Source organism: Mesoplodon mirus (genome assembly GCF_964341445.2).
Source record: "Mesoplodon mirus genome assembly, chromosome: 4".
Lineage (NCBI taxonomy): Eukaryota > Metazoa > Chordata > Mammalia > Artiodactyla > Ziphiidae > Mesoplodon > Mesoplodon mirus.
This window is the reverse complement of record NC_138979.1, coordinates 48372788-48400037: the sequence shown is the minus strand read 5'-3', so window position 1 is coordinate 48400037 and position 27250 is coordinate 48372788. Positions and strand designations below refer to the sequence as shown.

General features: G+C 43.3%; 1 protein-coding gene across 3 annotated transcripts in view; it reads right to left on the bottom strand.

Annotated features, from left to right (window-relative positions):
• MYZAP (myocardial zonula adherens protein) overlaps positions 1–27250 on the bottom strand; it is a 119330-nt gene that overhangs the window by 34753 nt on the left and 57327 nt on the right. For all 3 annotated transcript variants that reach the window (XM_082618379.1, XM_082618377.1, XM_082618378.1), the window contains 4 exons: positions 25438–25563; positions 24330–24458; positions 19850–19929; positions 18089–18194 (listed from right to left, as the gene is read on the bottom strand). In XM_082618379.1, the coding sequence (XP_082474505.1) occupies positions 18089–18194; positions 19850–19929; positions 24330–24458; positions 25438–25563 (441 nt within the window). The remainder of the gene's footprint in view (positions 1–18088; positions 18195–19849; positions 19930–24329; positions 24459–25437; positions 25564–27250) is intronic.

Sequence of the window (27250 nt, the reverse complement as noted above, 5' to 3'; positions counted from 1 at the left end):
GAATGTGACATTTTCATGATAAAATATTTTAAATTCCACCTGGTGTCAAAAAATATAATTCTCCGATATGAAAAGCAAACCATATGAAATAGAATACAATAAACATACTTAAGAAGAAAATTGATAATTATTTTTTAAATTAACAATTAAAAACAGTCACTAGTTATCCTTTCGTACCTATCAAATTTGCCCCAAACTACTGACTGAAGAAATCAGTGTTGGAAGGGCTGGGAGGGATAGCTACTCTCATGTGTTGCAGGTGGCGCTGTAAATTAGAATGACCCTTTGGGCAATGTAGCAATAAATATGAAGAGCCATAAAGCTGTTCATACCCTTTGACCTACTAATCCCACTCCTGGGAATTTATCCTAAGGATATAATTCAGATGTAGGAAGAAAGCTATATATACAAAGATGTTCTTGCTCCAATTATTTATAATAGAGAGAAAATGGAAATAACCTTAATGTCCAGCACTAAAGGAATGGGTAATAAATTATGGAATATCACTTGGATGGAATATATTACACAAACACTAAAAACAAATATATTACAAAATGGAAAAGTGTTTACAAAAAGCCTCAAGGGATAGAAAAATAAGAGTTTACAATGATGAAAGTAAAAGCTGGAAGAAAAGTTAGATAAACGAAATCATTCCGGGTTGGGGTAGGATTATGAGCAAAACAAAAGTTTGTTTAAATTTCCTTCATTTTTGTAGGAATAATTTGCAAAAATCATCCTTACAGTGTCCCTTTTTCATTCCTTCTTATAGTGTTAGAAATTTTTAAAGCTTTTAAAATCTTTAAATGATAGGTAAAATATGTACTGAAATGAACTAAAATATTCCAAGAAGGTCAGGGGTAATATTTCATCAAATAACACAAAAAGTGACTTCACGCACACTAGTTTCACTATCTCTGAAGTAATCAGAGTGCTTTGTGAGTCAAGAGAAGCAAGAGGTGTGGGTTAAGGGCACCCTAATGAACAGCTCATAGGAAGAGACTAAGATGATTCTGCTCACCTTTGTCCCTAGATTTTAGTTTTAAAAAGAAATAAATGCAAAGCAGAGATATCATCTGGAGAGACAGCTGAGGGGAGAACTCTGGGCTAATGCTAGCGTGAGGAGGCATCTCATTCTAGAGAAAAAGAATAGGTCCAAGGAAGGATGTAGGGGATCTGAAGCTTCTGACGACAAGGATCGCGTTTTTTAGCAACTGATGCTTCAAGAAGCGATTGTGCTCTTGCACTAAAAATGAATGCTGTGCACACTCATTTGCTTTCATCCTTGAGCATTTCTCATAGAAGCATCTTGTACAGTACATTCTGTGGCCAGAGTTGACTTGCTCGGATTAGAGAAAAAGGATGCTTAGGTTGGCAGTCAGTTCATGGCTGGCCCCTCATGCCCTAGAAGGGGTGCCAACTTTGAACCCCAAGTTACTCCCCCCTGAGGTCTGCTCCTGGAGCACATCCCATGCCTTCTCCCAGGTGCGGCATCCAGTTTCTAAAATAAGCAGGCTCTCACGCGTCTGGGTTTGCTAATATTCTAGGTTATCGTCTGACTCCCAAGCCTTTGGTTCTTTTCCACAATATCTAAATCACACATTTGTGTGGAAAATGTTGTTATTTCTGACTGCCAACTTCAAAGAGCCTTGAAATATCGTCTCCTGTAGCACCTAGCATGATAAACACTCAAAAATTAGCTACTACTATGTTATTACTGGTATTTCTCCCTCCCTAGACTGTCAGCTTGAGAGTAAAGACCTTGATCATCTTCATATTCTCAGACATTGAATGAATGAATCAAAGAATCCATCCATCCATCATCTCTAAACAATCCGCCCCTTAGACTTCAGGGGCATAGTTGTCTGGAATAGACTCTTGGAGGCCTAGATGAACCAAGACAGACTTGCTAAACACATAACCTCCAAAGCAACCCCCAAAATCGGGGGCACCCAAAATCCAGGGAACTATGCAGCCAGTATGCAAGTAAAATCCATTTGGCACCTTTGCTCTCACTTTTTTCCTTTTTTTTTTTAACATCTTTATTGGAGTGTAATTGCTTTACAATGGTGTGTTAGTTTCTGCTTTATAACAAAGTGAATCAGTTATACATATACATACGTTCCCATATCTCCTCCTTCTTACGTCTCCCTCCCACCCTCCCTATCCCACCCCTCTAGGTGGTCACAAACCACCGAGCTGATCTCCCTGTGCTATGCGGCTGCTTCCCACTAGCTATCTATTTTACGTTTGGTAGTGTATATATGTCCATGCCACTCTCTCACTTTGTCCCAGCTTACCCTTCCCCCTCCCCATATCCTCAAGTCCGTGCTCTATGTAAGTTTGTAAATTTGACCTTCAAGAGGTTTATGTACACTTCAAGAATCTGCATTTAAATCTAGCTGTCACCAGGTGGTGGTAAATGACCCAAGTTACCAGGCTCAAGTCAAGGCATTAAGAAATGAGAGGGCTTCCCTGGTGGCGCAGTGGTTGCGAGTCCACCTGCCGATGCAGGGGACACGGGTTCGTGCCCCGGTCCGGGAGGATCCCACATGCCGCGGAGCGGCTGGGCCCAGTGAGCCATGGCCGCTGAGCCTGCGCGTCCGGAGCCTGTGCTCCGCAATGGGAGAGGCCACGACAGTGAGAGGCCCGCATACCACACAAAAAAAAAAAAGAAATGAGAAATTAGATGAGGTCTGGAAAATGAGTGCTTCTATTTTAGTTACCCAAGAATGTAATCTTCTTGTAACAGTTAAATTTAAATATCAAACAGTAAACCCCCTTATAGAACAAAGGGAAGAAACCCATCTTGGTAAAATCTAGAACCTTTTAACTGATGTTAACTCACTGAACTCATGTCTAATTTTGTCTTCATTAGCATGATTTTTTTTTTGTAATTCAAACTGTGTATGTGTCTTACAGCCTAACTGATAATGCAGGATGCTAGGTTTCTAAGACTACAGGCCAGATTGATATTTAAGGTGGGCGGTGGGGGTGTCATCTGGTTTCTTAAAACTGGAACTGGCTTTTCTTCACATCAGCCACAGTTGAGTTACCTGCATAGATGGTTCGAGCTAAGCGATCCCTCTTAACCAGACCCACACACTGGAGTCACCTGGACGGAGTCATCTACTTCTAGGCTCTACCCCAGAGATGCTGCATATATCACCCTCTTACTTAAAAAACCTCCCAAGCTTCTTGGGGCGGGGGGTGATAAATTAGGAGTTTGGGATTCACATATACACACTACTATATATAAAAGAGATAACCAACAAGGACCTACTGTATAGCACAGGGAACTATACTCAATATCTTGTAATAACCTATAATGGAAAAGAATCGATTATATATAACCAAATTACTTTGCTGTACACCTGAACCTAACACAACATTGTAAATAAACTATACTTCAGTAAAAGAAAAAAGTACAAACAAAACAAAACAACCCTCCCAAGCTTCTAATGTTCCAGCTCCCTAGCGTGGACATGAGGCACTTCTGCTGTGGCCCCAATTTATCTCCCCAGTTTCATTTCATGCCTGCTCTGTCCCACAATGAACCCTACTTAGAAGCCACTCCATGCTCTCAGCGTACTATGGACATACGATGGTCCTGCTGCCAGGCCTCTGCACAGGCTGGTGCCTTCACCAGGCATGCCCTCCCACCCTCCATTCCTTTTTCCACCAGGAAATCTGCTGTCAGGAAGCACTCAACAGTCGCCCCCCAGGGCAGCTCTTCCCAAGTCCTCCAGGCTGGCTTTGTGTCTCTCTCCTCTGTTCCATTTCAGCCCTTCGAGCAAACCCCTAGTAGAACCCGTCATTGCCACGACCACTCTTTGTTTACATCTTTCCCTTGCACCAGACAGCAAACCCACATGGAACAGATGTTTAGTGCATCAATTATCTTATGTGAAAGAGCAGTCCTCTTAGGAGGTGAAATCACCCCTATCAATCCACACATTTTTATAAACTTTGGAAATAGATTCCTATAGTGAAAGGATCCCTCCCAATTTCTTTCAAAAAGACCTTGTATGTCAACCAGACCAAAATGAAATTGTACAAAAATTTAGTAAGGTCCTGTTATGGATTCACAGCAACCCAGGAGGTTGCAAGGCTTTTCAGCTTCCTGGAATTTTTTTCCATTGGTGACAGACAGGTAGGGTCATTTCATGTTAGATGTCAGAATGTGATACAGCCCTATAATTAGAAGGATGTGAATAGTACCCAATTGTGCAAGACTCATGAAACATAACTCAATATTGAGGTTGGGGATGTGGAGAGGAATGAATAGAAGAAATGCAGCAGCAAATAAGTATTAAATACTAGATAGCACTTGATATGGTTTTTTTAAAGAAACTGTGCTTTGGGGTGTTTTCTCTTACCAGCTGGCAAATGATGATATACATGTATCTGAAAATGCCTTATGTAAAACCGGAGACACAATGAAACAGGGCATGATATTAGAAGGTATGTTAAAACTAATGATCACATTGAATTAAATTGTTTAAAATCTTGTAAGGAAAAGGGAATTCAATTTTTTAAATCCAAACTAAGTTTATGATATTATTGTTCATTTTCTTTGAAATCTGTTTTATTTTGTTTTCATTCTAATTTTAAGAATAACCAATTAAAGTCCACAGGTACTTTTATTCAAAATCAGGGTGTGTGTATACGTGCCTATCATGAAACTCGACACATTAACAAGGTTTCCAAACCTCTATCACCAACACCCCACTTTGTTACTCCTACTAATGGGCCCTCATTTAAAAACACTTTTCTACTTTAAGCTGCAATGATAAAGAAATAATTCATTTTCCCATTGAAAATGTACCAAAGATGGCTAATTGCCAATCAAAGCTTCTAATCAAAATGAGATAACCAGGGTTCTGAATTCTAGGTCAGGGTAAAGCAATAGGATACTTGAATGTGAGCCCTTCTCAACTTTTCATGGGAAAAGTATGCTGTTCGATTATTTGAAAATTTGACAGGAAGATAGCTTGAAGATCCCTATTATTGTTATCGAAACCCCTAGAGATCCAGGGACTCGGCAAACAGACTGGGGCACGGTTGGCACAAGACAGGCAAGAACCTTCTAGAACTCACCTGGGGTTTTAGTCACCTCCCTTTGCTCCCTCTTGTCCTGACCCAGCCTTGTTTTCAATTCAGCCTCTTGTGATCTGGCAAATAGCTTTCTCCATTTCCCTCAACAAAACAGGACTCGTGTTTGATCCCCAAATACCTCACCCTGAAAAATGAGAATAATTGATATCTAATACTCTTCCTCTGAAAAGGTTTTTTATTTTTGCTGCAGTTTCTCTTAATTCATTTTAGAAGTGTTGTAACACTAATTTCATAGTTATGTATTTTTAAAGTGCATTCCCTTTGATAAAAACCACCATGGTAAGAATTTTAAAAATAAGGTTACCCTCTTTTCCTAAAAAAATAATAAAGCACAGGGATGTATGACAAGATCAGGATCTACCCTGCACTAATGCAGCATGAAAGAACAGTTTAAAAAGGACAAGGAAAATGGTACATTATCTCATTTTGGGGGGAGTGAAGGGAATGAATTAAGGCCACAACAAAACGAAACTGAAAAATTGCTAAATGAAGCTCTGAGTGGGGAAAATGAAAAATCAATGAAGGAATGGAGGGGAAAAGGTACATTTTTCATCTTCATGACGCTTGATTGGGTTTGTAGAAATTCATTTTCAATTAATGTATCTTGTGGCATTCAGCCAGGCCAGATATGAACAGGGCACACGTTTTAATCAATTTTTTTCTATTAAGTTTGAAGTAATATATAATAATAGAACATACTATTCAAAAGGATCGGTTGAAACTGGCTTCTGAGGTAAAATAATCTAATGTGGTTTGATTTCTATCTTATATTAAAGATAACCCAACTTCTGTTTAAGAAGAAATAGCACCCTGGGTGCCTGTACATGACTGGGCTATGTAAACATCAGGGAAGGATGGATAAACTGGCGTTCCAATCTATGTGCATTCACTGGGAAGGAAGAAGAAGGGGTGTACCGAGTACCAGGGCTTTTGCTGGCTTAGCTCATTATTCTCAGAAACAACCCTAAGAGTCGTTATCCCCATAGACGAGGGAACTGGGGTTCCTAGAGTTTCATTGCCTGTTCATTCCTCAACAACCACCTGTGATCCCCTCTGCCTCGGGCCCAGTGCTAGATTCCGGGAGCACAGCAGTGAGCCAGGAAGACCTGGTCTCCACTTTCAGGGAGTCAACATCCCAGTGAGGCAGTAAATGGAGAAAGAAACACACACATTAGTGCAATAAGGAAGCAGAATGATGTGAGGTCTCCCCACCTACCCAGAGATAGGATGCACCTGCCGTCTGCCGATGGGGTGAGGGAAAGGTTCAGACCACAGGGCTAAAGAGGTAACCAGCTCGTTCCAGCTTGCCCGGAACTTTCTAGGTTCTAGTCTCATGAGTCGGGAACCTTCTCGTTCGCAGGCAAACCAGGACAGGTGGTCACCCTAGGGCTCGATTCTGGCAGGGCTGAGATCTAAACCCACTTCTCTTTGATGACAAGGCCCGGGCTCTTCCATTCACACCAGCCTGATGTCCAGAGGTTGGCCTCTATCTCCCTATGACGACAACCTATCGTGGCAATGCTGCCCAGAAATTAGGCAAGGCTGGGAAGAATACTGGCAGGTGATACCTTCTTTAACAAAGGATTTGCTGGAGCCCTAAGTCCTCAGGCTATTCTTTCCTCCTCTGTGACCTTATTGGAAGGTGGGATGGAGAAGTAGGAAAGAGGGTCCTCTAAGCTTCTGTATCCCTGCCCTTCCCTGGATGGGTGCAGTATCAGGGACAGAAGACCATACACTGAACAGGAATATCCAGGGAGAGAACTGTTTCAGGCTAAACAACTAGAGGAGGTATAGGCATAACTCATCTTACTGCACTTGGCTTTATGGTGCTTTACATGTCGCATTTTTCACAAATTGAAGGTCTGTGGCAACCCTGCACTGAGCAAGTCCTTCGGCACCACTTTTCCAACAACATTTGCTCGCTTTGTATCTCTGTGTCACACTCTGGTAATTCTTGCACTATTTTAAATCCTCCACCAGCAAAAAGATTACAACTCACTGAAGGTTCAGATGATGATTAGTGATCAATTTTCAGCAATAAAGTATTTTTACTTAGGTGTCACATTGTCTTTTTATACATAATGCTATTGCACACTTAATAGACTACAGTATAACTTTTATATGCACTGGGAGACCAAAAAGTTCATGTGATTCACTTTACTGCAATATTTGCTTCATTGCAGTGGTCTGGAACCCAACCTGCAGTATTTCTGAGGTAGGCATGTATATGGAAGCACCCAGCTCCACACCTGGCACAAAGCTGATGCTAAAAAAAAAAAAGGTAGTTTAAATAAATGTTCCTATTGGCATATACATACTACTATATATAAAGCAGATAACTAAAAAGGACCTACTGTATAGCACAGGGAACTCTACTCAATACTCTGTAATGACCTATATGGGAAAAGAATCTAAAAAAGAGTGGATATATGTATATGTATAACTGATTCATTTTGCTGTACACCTGAAACTAACACAACTTTGTAAATCAACTATACGCCAATAAAAAAAATTTTTTAAGATGCTTATACTAGTCTTGTCAATTTTAAGACAAAACAAAAAAAACTGTATGCTGACACATATATATGGAATTTAAGGAAAAAAAAATACCATGAAGAACATAGGGGTAAGACAGGAATAGAGACACAGACCTACTAGAGAATGGACTTGAGGATATGGGGAGGGGGAAGGGTAAGCTGTGACAAAGCGAAAGGCATGGACATATATACACTACCAAACGTAAGGTAGATAGCTAGTGGGAAGCAGCTGCATAGCACAGGGAGATCAGCTCTGTGCTTTGTGACCGCCTGGAGGGGTGGGATAGGGAGAGTGGGAGGGAGACGCAAGAGGGAGGGGATATGGGAACATGTATAACTGATTCATTTTGTTATAAAGCAGAAACTAACACACCATTGTTAAGCAATTAAAAAAATAAAATGAAGGTCAAAAAAATGCAAAATAAAGCTTTCCCTTGCAAAAAAATAAATAAAAAATAAAAAAATAAAGGAGGCTTTAATTATACACACACACACACACACACACAATGTTCCTAAAGTTCAGGTGCCCTGGAACATGGACCCTCACCTGTACTGACCATGACTCTCCTGGGAGCCCCCTAGCTGCCCTCCCTGCCCCTCTCCTCTCCTGTTCGCCAAGCACGCCCTGCCAGAGACATCCCTCTGAGGCTCTGATCTGATCAGGCAATGGGGAGCCATCGAGGAATTAGGAGCTTAGTAATAAAGGACATTTTCTTGGCTTGTTGCTGGTAATCCACAGCAATTAGGCCTAACCTACATTTCCAGTCTCTTCATCATTACTCCCTCCTACAATCCAGTCAAACTAGAATAATGCTCCCTGAACTCACCCTATACTTTCTGGCTTCCATGCTTTTGTTTTTTATTTATTCTGTATCTTGTCTGTCACGTCCTTTTCCACCTACTCAATCCCTGCCCAGAAAAATCTAACCCATGCTGCAAGACCCAGTCAAATTTCACCTCCTCCCTAAAGACTCCACGCACACTAGAATTAGGGAATATTTACAGGCACTGAGCTACACCCTTAGCATACATTCTTTCAGTCAATCAACAACCCCTGAAGCAGGTACTATTATCATCATTCCCATTTTTTTGATAAGGAAACTAAATGTTGGAGAAGATCAATAAGTTGCTCAAGATACAAAGCCCAGTCAGGAGCAGGTGCAGGATACAAAGTCAGATTGAATTTACTTGAAGCCTACAAACTTACCCACTATGTTCTCCAGCTTGTGTGTTCCCAGCACACAGCTAATTGTCCTGCTTAACCCTTATATTCTGCCTTGAGTTATAATGAGTTTTAATGTCAACCAGAAAGTCCTTTGAGGGCTTTGAGGACTCAGGTCCATTTTTACATTTGGTTCATAAAAGTTGCTTCTTAAATGTTTACTGATTGACCCATCAGAGAAAAGCTCTCCGTAAGTGGAACCTAGCTGTTCATCACCCCCACTCCCACTTGTGTGTGTGAGGACTGGCTTTTCTGCAGACTTCAGCACAGAGGCAGGGGAACAGAAATATATAAAGACAGTGGCACAAGGGAAACAACTCCAGCTTGATAAAGGTTGAATGAAAAAATCAGTGGGGGAAGGATGGACTATCCAATAAATGGTGTTAGAGAAACCAGCTTTCCATGAGGGGGGAAAAAAAGGGTGACAGCTCTATTCATACTATATACACAAGAAATAAATTCCATATGGATTATTCTTTATTTGTTCAACAAATATTTCTTGAGCACCTGCTATATGTCCTTGACTATTCCAAGTGTTAGGGATATAGCCATGAACAAAACAGACAAAAGCCACTGCCCTCAGGGAGCTTACATTCTAGTGGAGGGAAACAGACAACACATAAATAAACAAAACATAAGTTAGGATATATTACAAGATGATAAGTGCTATGGAGAAAAACAGAGTAAGGAAGAGAACGGTGGGTAAGAATGTGGGGGAGGGGTGTAATTACAGACCTAAAGATGCAAAACAAAACTCTAAAACTTATGAAACAAACAAGACATACAACACAGCACAGAAAGACTGATAACTTTCTACCAAAATTTAAAACGTGTGTATTATACAAAACAACATAAACAAATGAAAATGACCGACAAGGAGAAGATAACGGCATTCAAATATTTTTTGACAAACAACTAATATTGGCAGTATACAGAGTTCCTAAAAATCAGCAGGGAAAAAAAGAAAAACAACCAAACAGAAAAATGAACAAAAGATATGACCAACCAGTTCATAGGAATGGGAGCCTGACTGGTGAGAAGTTTATGCTCAATCTCTCCAGTTGTAATGAGCAGTCACCAGACTGACGCAAGTTAAAACTAAGACAAAGAGATACTATTTCACAACTGGCTAAAATTATAGTCCAACAGCGCCAAGAGGTGATGAGGATGTGGAGAAATCTGCCCTCATACATGACGGGTGGAAGTCTACGTACACTTTGGAGAGCAATAGGGAAATACCTAGCAGAGGAGAAACTGTGCCAACCCCAGGCCCTGGCGATTCCTCCTCTGAGTACATTCCCTAGATAAGCACAGACACATGTGTGGCATTGTTTGCAAAAGAATAAAAAATTGGAAGCAAGCTAAATGTCTATCAGTAGGGTACATTACAATATATTCATCTAATGGAATATTAGACGGCCATCAAAATGAATAATTCTGATCTATATGTAACAACTCCAAAAACAAAATTGGGGAAAAGAGTAAGTTGCAAAATAAATACAATAAAATTTATTTATATATTATAAATTTACATACTTTTTAAAACACAGAAACCAAGCTATATACCAACAATAAATACATGTATGTGTAGTAAAAGCACAGAAACATGCTCTGGATAGAGGCCAGATTGCCTCCGAAGGAGGTGTTAGGGCAGGATGGGGTGGAGGGTAAGAAGGGAAAAGGTCCAAACTGGGAGGAGTAAAATGGGAACTTCTAATGTTTTATTTAGAAAAAATATGAAATACGCCAAAATGTTAACATCTGTCAATTCCAGAAGAGAATACATGGATTTTATTTTTTATCATTCTCTTTAAGTTTCTATATTAAAAATTTTTTTTCCAATTATAAAAAAATAAGAAGCAAAGAACAAGGCTGGCTTTGGAGTCAAAAATCTGGGTGTGGACCTAACACCATCATCACCTGTGGAGAGACCACTAGCTACTTTTTTTTTTTTTTTTTTTCGCGGTATGCGGGCCTCTCACTGTTGTGGCCTCTCCCGTTGCGGAGCACAGGCTCCGGATGCACAGGCCCAGCGGCCATGGCTCACGGGCCCAGCCGCTCCGCGGCATATGGGATCCTCCCAGACCGGGGCACGAACCCGTATCCCCTGCATTGGCAGGCGGACTCTCAACCACTGCGCCACCAGGGAGGCCCGCTACTTATTTTTTAAGACTCTTAAGTCTCCGGTTCCAGTACTAAAAAATGGTGCTAATAATACCTCCCACAGAGGGTTAACATGGGACAGGAGGTGTAGATGCACACCTTGCAACATGAGAAACATCCACTAGCTGGGAGTTACTTGGATGAGGAGCACAGGCACACAAACTACTATGGGCAGAACGTGAGCACCCAGGTCTGAGAAACATTTCAGAGCCAATTAGAAACAATTTCAACAGACAGAAAGTGGGTTCAACGACATTTGCAAAGAAAAGAGCTTCTCCCTTGAAAGGACAATTTGAATCGTGAATGCATTAATCAGTACCTGTCACACAATGAACATGCAATACTTCTGTAATGCATACAAAAAAGGTTTACACCCATGTGAGCTTTCTGGTTACCTTCTAAAAACTTCATGCTTTAGATAAAGCAGCTGAGATTTTAAAATAAAAAAGTGGCTAATACAGTGTTAAACACCAGAATTGGAAACTGTAACATTTTCGATTACTATAAATGAATTTGGCCTCAACTTTTGAGTAGCATCTCCTTTGGGTGGGGGTGTGAGTGGCCCTGAGACAGAATCACAGCCTAAGAGCCCAAGGCTTAGGATCCAGTTAGGGGTCGGGGAATGGGGTGGTAGTGCGGGGTGAGTGTGGGGCAGGGTTTGAGCACCTAACTCATGTTTGACGCAGTAAGTCAAGTTCATACCATATCACAGTCCTGGCAGGAAGGGGTGAATTTAGGGACACGGGCAAGGGCAGGGAGGAGCAGGTGGAGGGAGGTCCTCTCAGGCAGGGGACCCGGATCTAAGGAGATCCCCGACTAGCCCAGGACCCAGCATCAGGCCTAGGGGGAGGTGCAGGGGTCGTCTAGGGCACAGCATTTGGGGGGGCGGGGGGAGGCACTCTCACGGTCCTGCAGACAGCCTCGGCACCTCACTCACTGTCTGCCCCAGAACATAAGGTCTACCTAGCCTCAGGGTACTATCTGTGCCCCAAAAGAGAGAAGGAACTCCAAGGGCAGGGGGGGAGAGCACACAATCCTGGGAGAGAGGCCCAAGTGGGTGCCCCGCTTCCTCTAGATCCCCTTGTCTGATATTACTTAGATTTTTGAAGCTGGGTAGTGAGTCTCCTCCACTAGAACAAATGCCAGTAACTTTTCCACCACAGACTGAAAAACATGAGGGCAGTAAAGGTATCCCTAGAAACAGTGTAGGTCCCTACACTAGAGTGACATCTAGATTAGCGATTCTCAGATCTGACTCAAAGCTCCCTAGGGGAAGTCTGGAAACCCAGCAAGAGTAACTGGGGATCTGCATTCAAACAGAACACGGTAGAGGTAAACTGCATCAACGGTTCATACGCATGTGGGAAGTTATTCATCTGCTTCCTTTCCCATCACTGCCTACTTGCTTCAGCTGGGCAGAAGCATCTAAATTAAAGACCAAAGACAGCTATTGACAAGAAAGCATCTACCTGCTAACTTTGCCACGGAGGAGAGGACGGAGCGGAAAACTACCCAGCGTCTAAGTGACACCCTCCCCCTTAATGAACTCACTTCATTATTGTTAGGCTAATACCACCCACTGACTGTCACTACCACCGCTGCTACAATTCTCAGCAACACCGTTTAGTTCTGGTGAGATACCAGGGCCTGTGGCTGTCACGAAGCCCTCTATGAAAAGAAAGCATGCATGAAGTATATTTCACTTCAATGTATTTCAGCCAAATACATTTTTTTAAATTAATTACTGCACACAGGCTTTCTCGGGTTGCAGCGAGCGGGGGCTACTCTTCGTTGCGGTGCGCGGGCTTCTCATTGTGGTGGCTTCTCGTTGCGGAGCACGGGCTCTAGGCACGCAGGCTCAGTAGCTGTGGCTCGCGGGCTCTAGAGCACAGGCTCAGTAGTTGTGGCGCACGGGCTTAGTTGCTCCACGGCATGTGGGATCTTCCAAGATCAGAGATCAAACCCGTGTCCCCTGCATTGGCAGGCGAATTCTTAACCACTGCGCCACCAGGGCAGTCCATTTTTCTTTTCATCAGATATACTTCTCCTTTTCATGAAGTGAGTTGAACTGTCTATGCATGGTGATAGAAGCAAACCAAATGTTTCTTAAACAAGAAGAGAGCTAAGTTGATTAGTGCTGTTGGTCTTCATTCAAAAAGAACATCCTCAGGGCCACCTCCTACATACAAATATAATCAAACTACAGAGACACCTGGCTTATTCTGTACTTTCTGGGGTATGATCAGGTGGGGAGCACTTCCTCCTGGGGCACTGGAGTTCTTCGAGCTCGCTTCCCATCTCCTTGGCAGGTGTCCTTGGCAGCTTTTCCATAAATAAGGCTTCATCTTCCAAGACCAGCCTCCACCTTGCACTTTCTAAATTATTTTTTAGTACTATTTTTCATCACAGTTCCCTCTTAGATGTCTAGAAACCCACGTTTCTAGAAATACTCTGGATCTTTGAGTTCTCTTGACTCTGCAGTGTCAGGCTGTAGAAGGTGAAGTAACAGAATGTGGGTGTTTCCACAAATAAGAGCCCTACGTGGCCACATTTTCTTTTCAATGTCATGTCCTTCGTGTTTTGTTCATCAAATCATCACACACACGCCACCTCTTCCCAGCAGAGAGAGTACAAGTGTTCTTCGAACCACGAACGATAAAAGGAACTGCTTCCAACCCAGAGCAAGCTACCATTTTGTCATCTTCCAAAGAGCCAGAGACTAAATCTGGAGAAGAGCTCGTGGGACATGATCTGGAAACAGTTTAATTGAGCAGGTTAGCGTTGTGGGCTCGGTGCCACAGCTCCTTTCCCCTTCCCCCATGTGGCTAATCATCAGTGATGGAGATCACTCTGAATCCTCTAAACACAGGGTATTTGGCAAAAATGTACTTTTGCATTGTACATTTCAGCACACCACACAAGACTTTTAAAAAAATTGTGTGCTAACAAATGGCCGATCCATATAAAAGGGAAGATTCTTGGGATGGAGAGAATTTAAATTTTTAAAATTGCTTTCCTCCAGATAATTTTCCCCTCGGCAGAAAGCTGCTTTGGTTGGCGGGGCACTGGGCCTTGATGAGAGCAGGTAAAGAGGTGTCAACGCCCTGTTGACTGAAGATGTTTAAAGATGTGTCAAGGTGTTCACTGCTCTGGCTGCAGTTTCCGCCCAGCCTTGTGCTCCTCCCTGATCTCCTGGTTCCTTTAATGGCAAGCTAAAGAACTCAGCCGGCTTCGAGACAAAGGACCTAGTCCCAACACGGCTTGTCAACAGAAGAATGAATCCCAAGGGCAAGGATGACTGGAACTCAGCTAACACCAGATGGTAAGATCCATGAGGGCAGGACCACATCTGCCCCGCTCCGCACTGGGTACCCAGCCCCACCACAGAGAAAATGCCGGTGGGTAACTGGTAAATGGATGGATGAGTGAGTTTCCTCATGAATGCTATTTTTTTCAGTCCCTCTGTATTTTCTGGCAAACCCTTAAAAGTCTAAAAGGGGCATACTTGGGCTTGTGTGTGTGTGTGCACTTTTTTTTTCTGTCAGATCCAGAACCAGTCAGAAGAACTAGTGATGGGAGGAAGATGACCAACCCCTGTCTAACACCACAAAAGGAGACTTAATTTGGTACAAAGATCTAGCCAGGTGGGGGTATGAGCTCCCACACTTCACGCAGTATGCTTTGTATCTTTTCTCAATGAACTTGACCCCATAAGATACATAATCCTTCATTTCAAAAGGGCCCATCCTGCCCCCTTCTTACATGCACAAATCCCTACTGAAATATACTGTCCCATACAATGAAAAGTCATTATTGAGCTAAGGGCTGCAACACCTACGCTGGTTAATTTTTATTCAATATATCATCATCATTATTACTATCATTATTATTATTATTATTATTAGAAATTACACTCCACTGAGGTGGAAGTAAATATACTGCTTAACATTTAAGGATTCCAAGAACCTCAGTAATAATACCTGGATGTTTTGAGTGAAAAAAAGAAGCCCATCATTTTAATAAACTAACTTCATTCATAGACACTGTGATTCAGATGACAGCAACAATGGATGGGGACTCGATTCCTACCCCTGGTGAGTGTGAAGCCATCACAGGGACAAGCTTTCAGACTTCATGTGAGGGAAGGAAAACTGTCCCCAACATTGGTGACACGTAAAGGTTGCCTCTATTTCCGGGTCAAATTTGTCTCAATATCTGGGTGGCTGGAGTTCACAGATAGAAAGACACTTCTCAAGTCAGAGTTCAAGATGCCACACATGACTAATTCAGCTGTCTGGATTTTTCAAAATTTGGTCCAAATGACTTGAACCAATTTAATATGTCTTTGCTACTTTCACTCATTATGCAAAGCAATGAAAAGGCTGAGATCCTAACAACAGGCACAGCCTAGTAAACAATAGAGAATTCTTTATATAAGGAGCTTCTATCCCGACTTCTCTCCTCATAAAATGCACCCATGATTAAAGGCTAAATATACTTCCCAGGACAGCCAATTTTAGAAATGTTTCCTTTATGTTGAACAGAAAGCTGAAATTTGCCACCCAGTGGCTCCAGCCTGGCTTTGCACCGCAACACAAACAAAAATATATTCCGTCTTCTCCATGACAGTTTTGTAAGATGTGAATTCACCTCTCACGTCTCCCCTTGCCCATGTCTTGCCCGAGTGCTTCAACCACTCCCTGGATTACTGTAGTTCTCAACTCCTTTCCAACCTGACCCTGAACATCTCAATGTGCTCATTTGTCCCTTTTCCATGTTTCTAACTTTTTTAAAAAGTATTCACATAAATGGCTACAGCAATTGAAATTTTAAACCATCCTTTTGTTGTATGAGTTAATACAGTGTACTAGACAAATGCATTAATTCTTACCACCTGATTTAAGTAGTTTTTAGTTTAAATTTAGAATTAAAGCTCTCTTCCTCTGCCTCTATCTAACTGTTGAAACCCAGCTGGCCCCTAGGTGGTGCTCATTCTGACGGTGCCATCCTAAATTTCAGCCTGTGATTTCATTCCCCTGGCTGGGTCTTTCAGACCACATCATCAGCACTTAGAGAAGCTCTATTTGGGAGATATTAAATCACAGGTAGTAATGCAAGGCATGGACAGTGATCTTTATATGCTTACCTATTTTCATATATAAATATTCCCCTACTCCTTTCAAATTTGTATGTCTATTAGAGTCCGGAAGTCACTTAGAAAACAGAATTCTAAACTACTTGAAAATGTCTTTTAAAAAAGACCAATCAGGGCTTCCCTGGTGGCGCAGTGGTTGAGAGTCCGCCTGCCGATGCAGGGGACACGGGTTCGTGCCCCGGTCTGGGAGGATCCCACATGCCGCGGAGCAGCTGGGCCCGTGAGCCATGGCCGCTGAGCCTGCACGTCCGGAGCCTGTGCTCCGCAACGGGAGAGGCCACAACAGTGAGAGGCCCGCATACCGCAAAAAAAAAAAAAAAGACCAATCATTAAACCCTTACAGGTGATAACTCAATCAGAAGCCAACGCATATGAGGTTTTGTTCACTGGTTCTCTAATATTCGACAGGGAAACAACGCAGACAGCACCCTGCAGTGAGGCAGGAGAAATGGGAGTGCACCACAGCCAAGGAGCCCCATGGGGAAATGAGGGACAGCCTTGCCCCAGACTTCACATGTGTGAAGTTCAGAAGCAGAAAAGCTATGATCTAACAGCCATGGTTCCGGAGATGCTAAATGTGACACAGCAATGCTTTTCCTTGGGAAACACACTCCTGACAACTACCCAGTGCTGATATACGGCAAGACCTACCCATCCCTGTTGCTGGCATTGCTTCTGCCTGGCAGTGCCAAGGAACTGTGAAAGTGCATGCGGGGTTTCCTCATCTGAGCCTTTGTTCCCCAATCTCTTATTCTACTGAGCCCTGAGACTGACACACGGGCCAATCACACTGTGTGACTGGGTTTCTCGTTTGGGAGCAGATTTTATCTAATGTGTACGCTTATCCTACACACAATAAAAAAAGGTGTCCCTCCCCATCCTCACAATTGCCTGACCTTAACCCCACTCATAGCTCCAACATTTTAGGGATTAATAAAAAAGATATATGTTTAATCTTCTATTTGTCTATCATATGTGTAAGTTATTTATTAGAAGTAGATATACTTTTAATTTTAATAATACATTAACAGATACATTTTCAGAGTTGTGCTTAATATAAATTTTTTTTCCAGTTTTTCCACTGCCAACCAAATGTTTAATTGAAACCTTTTCTTTGCAAGTTAGAGTATTAGTCCCTAGGGAATACTTATCACCTTGTTCATAATAACTTCTTATTTCCATCTGATTTTTTAATCGAGCAAGAAAAATACACTAATATTTGATTAGCTGTACACAGCATGGACTTTCTCCTATGGAGCATCACCATGAGAGAGACAGGTACAGTGACACAAGTTAAAAGAAACTCTTTTCCTCTTAGAGAAATATAAAAGTTCAACTTACCTGTTTTTTCATTTAGAAAAACAGGATAGTAAACTACGTCCAGCATACAGTAAGCCTAAAACTTGCTTTCACATTACATAGACAGTGAAGGAGAAAAAGGATAGTAGAAAAGAGAAAAAACGAAGAAGGGACAGACAGGGAAAGGGAATGACAGAGACACACCAGACGTGGAGAAAGGACAAGAGCAGGAGCAGGGGAGAGGCAGGCAGGTCCCGGGGTGCAGAGGCCTGAGCTGAAGTGAACTGTTCTTGTCACACCCTTTGATCCCTGAGCTGCAGGCACCCATAAAGGGTACTGCTGTCCTGTGTAGGTGAGTGAGCTTATGAACCGCACCTTCCAGCTTTCTTAACTGTAACCCTTTCATCTGGGGATGGCCCTCTTTTAGAGGGATCATCACCAGTCCACAGGGGACATATGAGGACCTTCTCCTCTGGGCCAAGATGGCAGTGGCCTGAGCCACAGAAGATGGAGCTGAGAGTCGTATCTGGCTCTAGGGCTGAAGTGTCCCCACCACAGGAAGCAATCCCGGGCCCAAGGCCTTTCACAGGGGCTTACCTCCTCAACCATCTGCTTGACTTTCTTCTGCTGGCAATGCACCATGTCATCTAGGTGTCGGATCCGCTCCCGGAGGCTGGCCGATGCCTCCTCCAGCCGCTGATACCTAATACAAATAGAAGAAAGAGCAAGTGAATCCTCAAGCAAAGCAGCAAGAGCAGCACCCAGAGTCACCGCTTGAAGGGAATATTGCCCAGAACAAGATGCACTCTTCCTACTTTGTGTGTATCCTAGTTTATTAACTACCAATTGACCACCCCACTGTAGAAGGAAGATAGGACCATTTTTCAAATTCCCACTTGAAAGTTTTACCCTGTGTAAGGACAGTTACTATACTTTCCAGGGACTGAGAGAGAATTTTTTTGCACCACTTACAGATACGAGAGGCTTTTTCTTTTGGGGTTGATACAGCATTGGAACATCCAGTAATTACCATGATTAGGAAAACAGAGAAGGAGAAGAATCTAGCAACACAACAAAATATCTGAAATCAAGTGGCAGAGTCCTGGAAAGTCAGGAATTACAATTGTTCCATACATCATTTATTTTGAGAAAATGGGAAAGATGCTGAAAGACCCTCTCTCCATCAAAACAGAGCAGACCACCTCATAAAACATTTCATACTTTAAAAAAAAAAACACACAAATTATCCTCAGACTTTACTTGGTTCAAGTAAACCAAAGGAACCAGCAGATGGACTCTACAGTCCTTTGGGGCCACTGGACTGGAGCATGGACGAAGGGTCTGGTGGTCTGCTTACCACTTCCCATCTCTGCCAGGTCCCTCCTCAGCACTATATTAAAGACTAGAGAAGGGCTTCCCTGGTGGCGCAGTGGTTGAGAGTCCACCTGCCGATGCAGGGGACGCGGGTTTGTGCCCCAGTCTGGGAGGATCCCACATGCCGCGGAGCGGCTGGGTCCGTGAGCCATGGCCGCTGAGCCTGCGCGTCTGGAGCCTGTGCTCCACAACGAGAGAGGCCACAACAGTGAGAGGCCCGCGTACCGCAAAAAAACAAACAAACAAAAGACTAGGGAAGATCCCTATAACTCTGCAAACTCTGAAGTTGCATAAGAGGAAGGAGAACAGGTATCTTTTCAGCACATACTATGTGGCAGGCAGTACACCCAGCAGTTCCCTCACAATAATACCCCAATGAGATGGGCACTCTTCGCATCATTACAACTCTCCCCACTTGAATAAAGAATTCCCATTTTACAGAGAAGCAAAGAATCTCAGGGTTGTTAAGTAACTTGCTCAAATGCTCAAAGCATCCCAACCTTGTTTTCCTTCACTAGAGGGCCGTGCGTGGCCTCGCTGCCTTCTGGTTTCCAGAAGAGGCCGTGGAATGCTCCTGCATTTCCCATGCAGGGCTTTATATACTCACAGCCAGAGGACAAGGCAAGGTTTCATTGAGGAATGTTTGGAAACAAAGACATTGTAAAATTAGTTTCCATGGCAATGGTATTAGTCACTCTTGAGTTTTCTCATCAACAAGGTGCATCCTGTGGAGCTCAAGGTTATGGAGAACATTTATAGACTGAACTCTGGCACTTGTGACAGGCTTTGACGTGTTCCACTGCACTAACAACCAGCGCTTGGTTGTAAGATGTGGCTGGAAGCTCCCAGTCCAATGTTTTGCATGTATCAGTCTGCAGTGGGTGACGACCAAACGAATGACAATGTAAGGACCAAGTGAGCCCACAAAAACACAGCATGTCCACCATCTAAATCCATTACAAGACAAAGGGCATTACATCTTACCTTTCTTTGTCAGAATTGGTAATTTCCGTTGACATTTCTGTTTCATGCTCCAGGAGCTGGAGTTGAAGTTGATGGCGTTCCTAAAACAGACAGACACTAATATTTAATCTATGGATCCCAAGTTGGCTGGAGAACGTATAGCAAGCAACTCCAGCACTAGTGAATTCAAGTCTATGTGACACCCGTGGGTTTTATACACCCACTTGCCAGGGTCCAAACAAAGCTCACAATGTCACATTTACTGGTGCGTATTTATAGATGTATTTATGAGTTAGAGACAAATATCCTGGATAAAGCCATTCAAGATTTATTTTTTTAAAAGCATTTCATCGGCCCAGGCTCAGATGTCTTGTGAAAATGTATGATTCTAAATAATGTTAATCAATACTCTAAATCAGTGGCCTGTGATACTACAAATTTCTTGGGATTATTTTCTGAATCATCAAGAGGGTCTGGAATTCTGTAATATCCTATAAATTAACTGGGATGGTGTGTACACGGGTGTGTTCACTTGTAAAACTACATTGTGAAAATCAGAATGACAGTCCCCCAACAGTGTCCACATCATAATCTCTGAAACTTGTGAATATGTTGCCTTACATGGATAAAGGAACTTTGCAGCCGTGATTAAGTTAATGTTCTTGAAAATAGGGAGGTTGTCCTGGATTATCTAGTTGGGCTCGTATTAGAAGGAAGAAGTAGGGTTAGAATCAGAAACACACAAAGACTGGGAGATGCTACAATGCTGGCTTTGAAGCTGGAGGATGGGGCCATGAGCCAAGGAATATAGTCAGTCTCTAGAAGGGAACAAAGGCTAGGAAATGGATTCTCCTCTAGAGCTCCCAAAAGGAAGCCGGCCCTGCCAACACCTTGATTTTAGGACTTCTGACCTCCAGAACTAAAAACGATAAATCCATGATGCTTTAAGCCTCTAACTGTGGTAAACTGTTACAGTTTCAACAGGAAACCAATTAATGTATCAAGCTGTGCACTTAAGATTTGTACACTTTGCTGTGTGTGTGTGTGTATATATATATAAGTTTAGAGGTTTACCTAAAATAAGTAATATAAGGGACTTCCCTGGTGGTCCAGAGGTTAAGAATCCGCCTTCCAAGGCAGGGGATACAGGTTCAATCCCTGGTCGGAGAACTAAAATCACACATGCTGCGGGGCAAGTAAGCCCGCGTGCTCTACTGCCCACGCGCCACAACTAGAGAGAAGCCGGCGCCCCGCAACGAAAGATCCCACACGCTGCAATGAATATCCCGTGTGCCGCAACTAAGACCCAACGCAGCCAAACAAACAAATAAATAAAAAATTTTTTTAAGTAATATAAAATCTGGACACATTTCTTTGAACAAAGTAGAAAATATTAATAAAAATGTAGTGCCCATCGCAACCAAAATTGCCCTAGAAATGTTACAGATGAGAGTATAATAAATTTCCTTACAATGAAGTTTATCAAATTCTGCTTATTAATTGGGAGGAGACTATTCTACTTTAGGTCCTTCTCTAAGTATGGCTGTGCCTCATCTTTAACCTCAGAAGTTCTCCCCAACAAGCTCTGGCTACTTATACACATTCCAAACGTCTTTTCCACCAAATATTCAAAGCAGATCCTTGCAGCTTTAGCCCCCTCAACTTCTGAAGCTGTAAGCAGTGGCAGACCAAGGGTAGACCAGAGCTGCGGAGCAGTCCACCACGGGAGGAAGGGCAACGTTATCATCGATGTACTAAGAATAATGAAGGAAGACCGACTTTTCAGTGGGGTTTTATTACTGCTTTTAAATCTCTACAGCGAATGCACTTTCTTACTGTCCCCACGGGTTCTGCCACTGGCTGGAAGTTTACATTAGCCCTGAAATAATAATGATGATTCTTTTTTTTTTTTTTTTTTTTTTTTTTTTGCGGTACGCGGGCTTTTCACTGTTGTGGTCTCTCCCGTTGCGGAGCACAGGCTCCAGACGCGCAGGCTCAGCGGCCATGGCTCACGGGCCCAGCCGCTCCGCGGCATGTGGGATCTTCCCGGACCGGGGCACGAACCCGTGTCCCCTGCATCGGCAGGCGGACTCTCAACCACTGCGCCACCAGGGAAGCCCTATAATGATGATTCTTTAACAAGCAAGCCTTCCCTCAGACTCCCCAAAAAGCTGTCTTAAAGTAGGGCAAGGCCTAACTTACAGCATACTTTAAAATTCGATTTTTTTTCTAAATTGAGGTACAACAAATCTTAAGTGAGTATTGCACAATCAATACATTTGTATACACATTACCTGGTGAAACCACCACTGAGATCAAGGCATAGAATATTACCTATTCTGCAGAAGAGTCTCTGATAGAACACAGTCCTTACAAGACTTCTACTGATCAGGAAAAAAAGGTGTTTGGCACACAATGCTGAGAACAGTAAACTAAGGGATACAGCACAGAAGCCATTCAAAAGCACATGGTTTGTCCTCGAGAAAAATCCAAAAATAGGCGAGAACAGGAATACAAACTCTGTGGGCATGCTGTTCACATCCTGTGTGACAGAGATTTGGCACGGTTCCTGCTGTCCCAGATTTATCCCTGAAGGGGGAAAACCAGTAAATGGGTAATCTAATCTTAGCTAAATAAAGCAAGCATTTCGCTAGCTTAAATGGGAAAGATTAAGGGGAAGGACAATAGATTTTCAATCACTAAAGAAAAAGCCAAGAGGACGTGGGGAACATTTTGTGTCACACAAACGCTGGCAGGGACGGCCGGCCTTACCAACACCAGCCTGGCCCCCAGCCATATGGCCCTTACCCGGGCTGCACGTGGACATCAGTGGGAAAAAGCTGGGAACTTTCAGAATCGCAAGGGTACAAAGAAACTCAGCTACAGAACAGGTCCAGCTGAAAAAGCAGCTGACACCAGGGGCAGGCATTTATGCAAGCAACAACATAAAAATCAGAGCCACACATTTGTGAGCCCCGACTTTATATATGCCAGGCCCCGTGCTGAGCACTTGGCACGGATTTTTCTCGTGTACTCCTCACAGAAGGCCTAAGAATAAGAATTACTATTGTCAGCATTTTACAGAAGAGGAAACTGAATTTGGAAAAGTCAAGTAACTGCCCACAATGAGAAAGAGAGGCAAGACTCAAACCCTAGGTCTGTCTGATCCTAAAACCCATATTCTTAACCAGCACATGGACAGTCTGTCTGTACATCTCCCCGTGCTGCCCGCTCACCTGGCTTCTGCTTGCTGCAGGACAGTCTGTCACCCAGGGGGAGTGTGTGCTTTAACCAGCACCGTCTGCTGTTGTAGGAGAGTGGTGATGTGGGAGATAGCTCACCCACGTTCTAGAAAATGCCTTCGTTGCCCAATTGTTATGACTGCCACCTCCAGCCAATGTTGACATTAGCTCTAACCATGCCACTTACCCGCTCTTCAATACCGCATGGGATTCTGCTTTCCCAGAGGGTGGAGGCGAAATTGTAATTGACTCTCTATTTGCTCAAGTCCCTCCCCAAAAAAGATGTTACCCAAAACAGGAGCCCCCCACCAGCCCCGAAGCTCCACGGTATTGCATTTAAGGCTGTTCCCAAGCTGGTTACACCTCCCTTGTCAGGGGACGGTGGAGGGGATCATGCCGCAGACACCACGGGTCAGCCCTCTTCTCAGAATCACGCGGGAGCCCAGTTGTTGACCCTGCTCACACTGTCACTCCCCCTCCCTCCGTCGTCAGCCTGGGGATTCTCAGCATCCAGCGTGAGTGAGTTACGGGATGCTGATGGGTCAGGTCTTGGCCGGTCAGTGCTGTTCTGCAAACTCATGTCACGAGAGAGTCGCTTTCCAGGAAGCAGCCACAGCTCTAGCCTTCAACTACCCCCCTCCCCCAGCAGCAAGCCGTCACCTGCTAAAGGTCACCCGCCCTTTCTCTCTCTTCTTTTTTCTCTTTCCTCTCTCCCACCCCTCCTTCCCGTTTCTCCACTTCCTGCCTAATTTCCAGGCTCCCTCTTCCCTTTCTCTAGACTGGCTCATTATCCAGGCAGAGCTCCTGCCTTCTGCAGGCCTCCCCCACAAACCCACAGAGAAAGGCAGTGTCCCCCGCTCCGACACAGAGTGTCAGAGAAAAGCCAACCCTTCAGACCCAGGCAGGGCTTGGGGTGTCGCTGTAATGTCGAAATAGGGCTTGCCTGCTCAACAAGTAATCTAAGTTCATGCTTGGGGTCCCAGCAAAGCAGGGCTGCTAAAATATTAGTTTCTGTAAATAATTTTATACGTAATGTTTTTTGAAGCATCAAAATTTTCACCACGGGAAAAATTAGAACTTTGTGGGACTTCCTTATACTTTCTTTTACAGTTTTCTCTTTGTTTTTTTCAAGTCACAAATTGCAGGGATGAGAGGGATCAGTGGTGAGGGCTTCTCATACTTTGGGGCAGGCCTGCAGGGGAACTGCTGCACCGCAAGGGAGGCTGGGCGAGGGGGCCCCGGGCCCCACGCTGTGTTACCTTCTCCATGCGCTCTATCAGCCTGTCCAGCTCCCCGATCCTCTGGTCCTTCTCTTCTAGGCTGATCTCCGCCGCTTGCATCTTTTTATTAGCTTCTTCAATGGCTTTCAGAAAACTATTGGTTTCTTCCTGCAAAAGAAACGCACTCTCCTCAGCAGAGCATGGAGTCGCTACCAATCAGGGTCCAAACAGCTCAGGCCTGGCTAAATCATCATGTCTCTTTAAAAGCATGACCTGGGGGCCTAGAAGTGTCTCACAGATCATGAACTCAAATTTCATGATTCTGGTTCTCACCAGTGAATAAAGACACATTGCATGGCTTTTTAATGGGCCTACTTACTTTTTCTCCTTTTTTTCCCCTTGACTCTTTATGTCTAAAAAGAGCCTACAAATGTTATGTATCCCCTGACTAGGTGCTCAGGGTGTCACACAACCTAAACAGAATTAGGGCTGGATCTGGAATTGAATGCAGAATGCCCAGATCTTTCTCCCATATTGCAAAGTACCAACTCAGTCAATGAATCAGCACATGTATTAAGCCTGTGAGGACACAAGATAAGGCACAATGGAGTCCCTGCCTTCAAGGAATTTATGCTCTTCTAGAGAAGCCAAGATGTGAGACATACAGCCCAGCTCCAACAACAGGGACAAGAGAATTCCATGGCAAAGAGCAGAGAAAGTGTGGGTTTCCCAGGGACAGAGGACACTTGCAGGTGTGTGACTGGGAAAGACTTCATTCATGGAGATGCTGGCATCTTCGGGGCTCTCAGGGAGCGTAGGTAGGATCAAGGACGGGCAAGGAAGAGCAAATGGAGTGAGAAAGGGCGTGGCCGCAGGTAAGCCCAGGATCTGCTCGGAGGCTGGCAAACGGTCAGACCAGCTAGAGAAAGTGGTGATTGAGGACTATTCCAAGCAGGGAAGGTGGTGAGTAAAGGAAGGGAGGGAGAAGGGAGAGCAGTGAATCGGCAAATAATAAATTCCTTGACCCGTCACCCACGTTAGAGTCCACTAACTCACCTCTGAGCACAAACCCTACCATGTAGAGCTCACCAACAATAATGCACCCCAAACCCTCTGCTATCCCATCAGCAGGTAGGACATAACACACCAGGAGCGCCTCTTTCTCGGCACTGTGCCTCTGCTGCTCTTCATGCAGCCTTTCTTCGTACTGGCTGTACAGCTTCCTGGTCATCTCCCTCATCACCTCTGCGTTGGCTTCTTGGGAGGATTCCACCTGCAGAGAGACTCACTTCAGAGCTACAACTTGGTGGGCTCAGGGGGAATCCACACCTTTCACTCTGTAGGTATCAAGTGTGGACTCGGGGGAGTGGACCCATGCCCCAGGGCTCTGCAGGAGACAGAGGCACAGGAACGAACGGGGAAAGAGGTAGAAGAAGGAAAAGGGGTGAGCAGGTGCAGAGAAAATTAAAAGGGGCCCCTTACACTCATTTACTTGATATTATCTGGAAAAGGTGCTCCACGGGAGTGAATTTTTCAAAAGGCAGAAACGTACCTCTCTAAGTGTCAACCTTGCCCCCCAAATGTAGCCATTTTTAAACTGAATTGTCTAAAATGTATCATGCTCCACTGTCTTATTGACCTCTTTCTTCAATGACTCTTTCTGTCTAATGTTTTGCTCCTGAAATTTTATCATCTTTTATTCTATCAGTTTTAACAAACTTTTTTCTCTAGTTAATATATCCACCCTCTAATTGGCCTCAGAAAGATATGCTTTTTAAATTCTTCAGTATTCTACTGTGGGCTGAAAATAAGACCACTACGTTATTAGAGTTGGGTCAGAGTCCTATAAAATTAAAAAGTAAAAAGGTTTGCTATAGGAGGAAGGAGGGAGTTAAAAAGAAAAGAGGAGATTACAGATATTGATGTTCTATTTCTTTGTTTTGTAGATTTAACCTTGAAACCAAGTAAATAATTTATCTGTTATAAATATTAAATGTTAAACAATTATCTACCAAGATCATTCACTGGGACAAGAACAGACCTTTCAACAAATGGTGCTGGGATGATCGGATTTGTCACATACAAAAGAATGAAGTTGGATCCCTAATACACCATATACAAAAATTAACTCGAAATGGATTAAAGGTTTAAATGAGAAAGCCAAAACTATAAAACTCTTAGAAGAAAACCATAAGGCAAATCTTTGTGACCTTTGATTGAAATTAGATATGGCACCAAAAGCATAACTGATGAAAAAGAGATAAATAAGACTTCATCAATATTCACTATTAAAAACTTCTGTGCTTCAAAGGATAGCATCAAGAAATTGAAAAGATAACGCCTAGAGTGGGGGGAAATATTTGTAAATTATTTATCTAATAACTTGTATCTGGAATATATGAAGAATTTTTACAACTCAATAATAAAATATAAATAACCCAATTTAAAAATAGGCAAAGGATCTGATAGACACTCCAGAGAAGATATCCAAATGACCAATAAGCACAAGAAATGATGCTTAACATCATTAGTTATCAGGGAAATGCAAAACTACAATGAGCTTCACACCTACGAGGATGACTATAATCAATAAAAGAGAGTAACCAGTGTTGGCAAGGATGGGGAGAAATTGGAATCCTCTTACATGGCTGGTAGGAATGTAAAATGGTGCAGGCTATGCACTCTATGTTACCTTTCATATTGTTTGACTTTTCCCCCCAGGCGCATACATTACTTTAAAATTTTTTTTAAGTCAGAAAAGCAGGAAGGCCTTTGAAGAGAAGCTGCCCACATGGAGTTGAAGCCATCCCATTAGTTACACTGGCCAATCAGTCTCTAGGAAACACTTAAGCTCATATAAGAAATCTGGACTCATCCTTTCCATACCTTTGTGCTTTTCCAAATGTTGTGTTTGGAAATGTTCCCATCTGGTTTGGGGGACCTTAGCTGGGGGCTCCTGG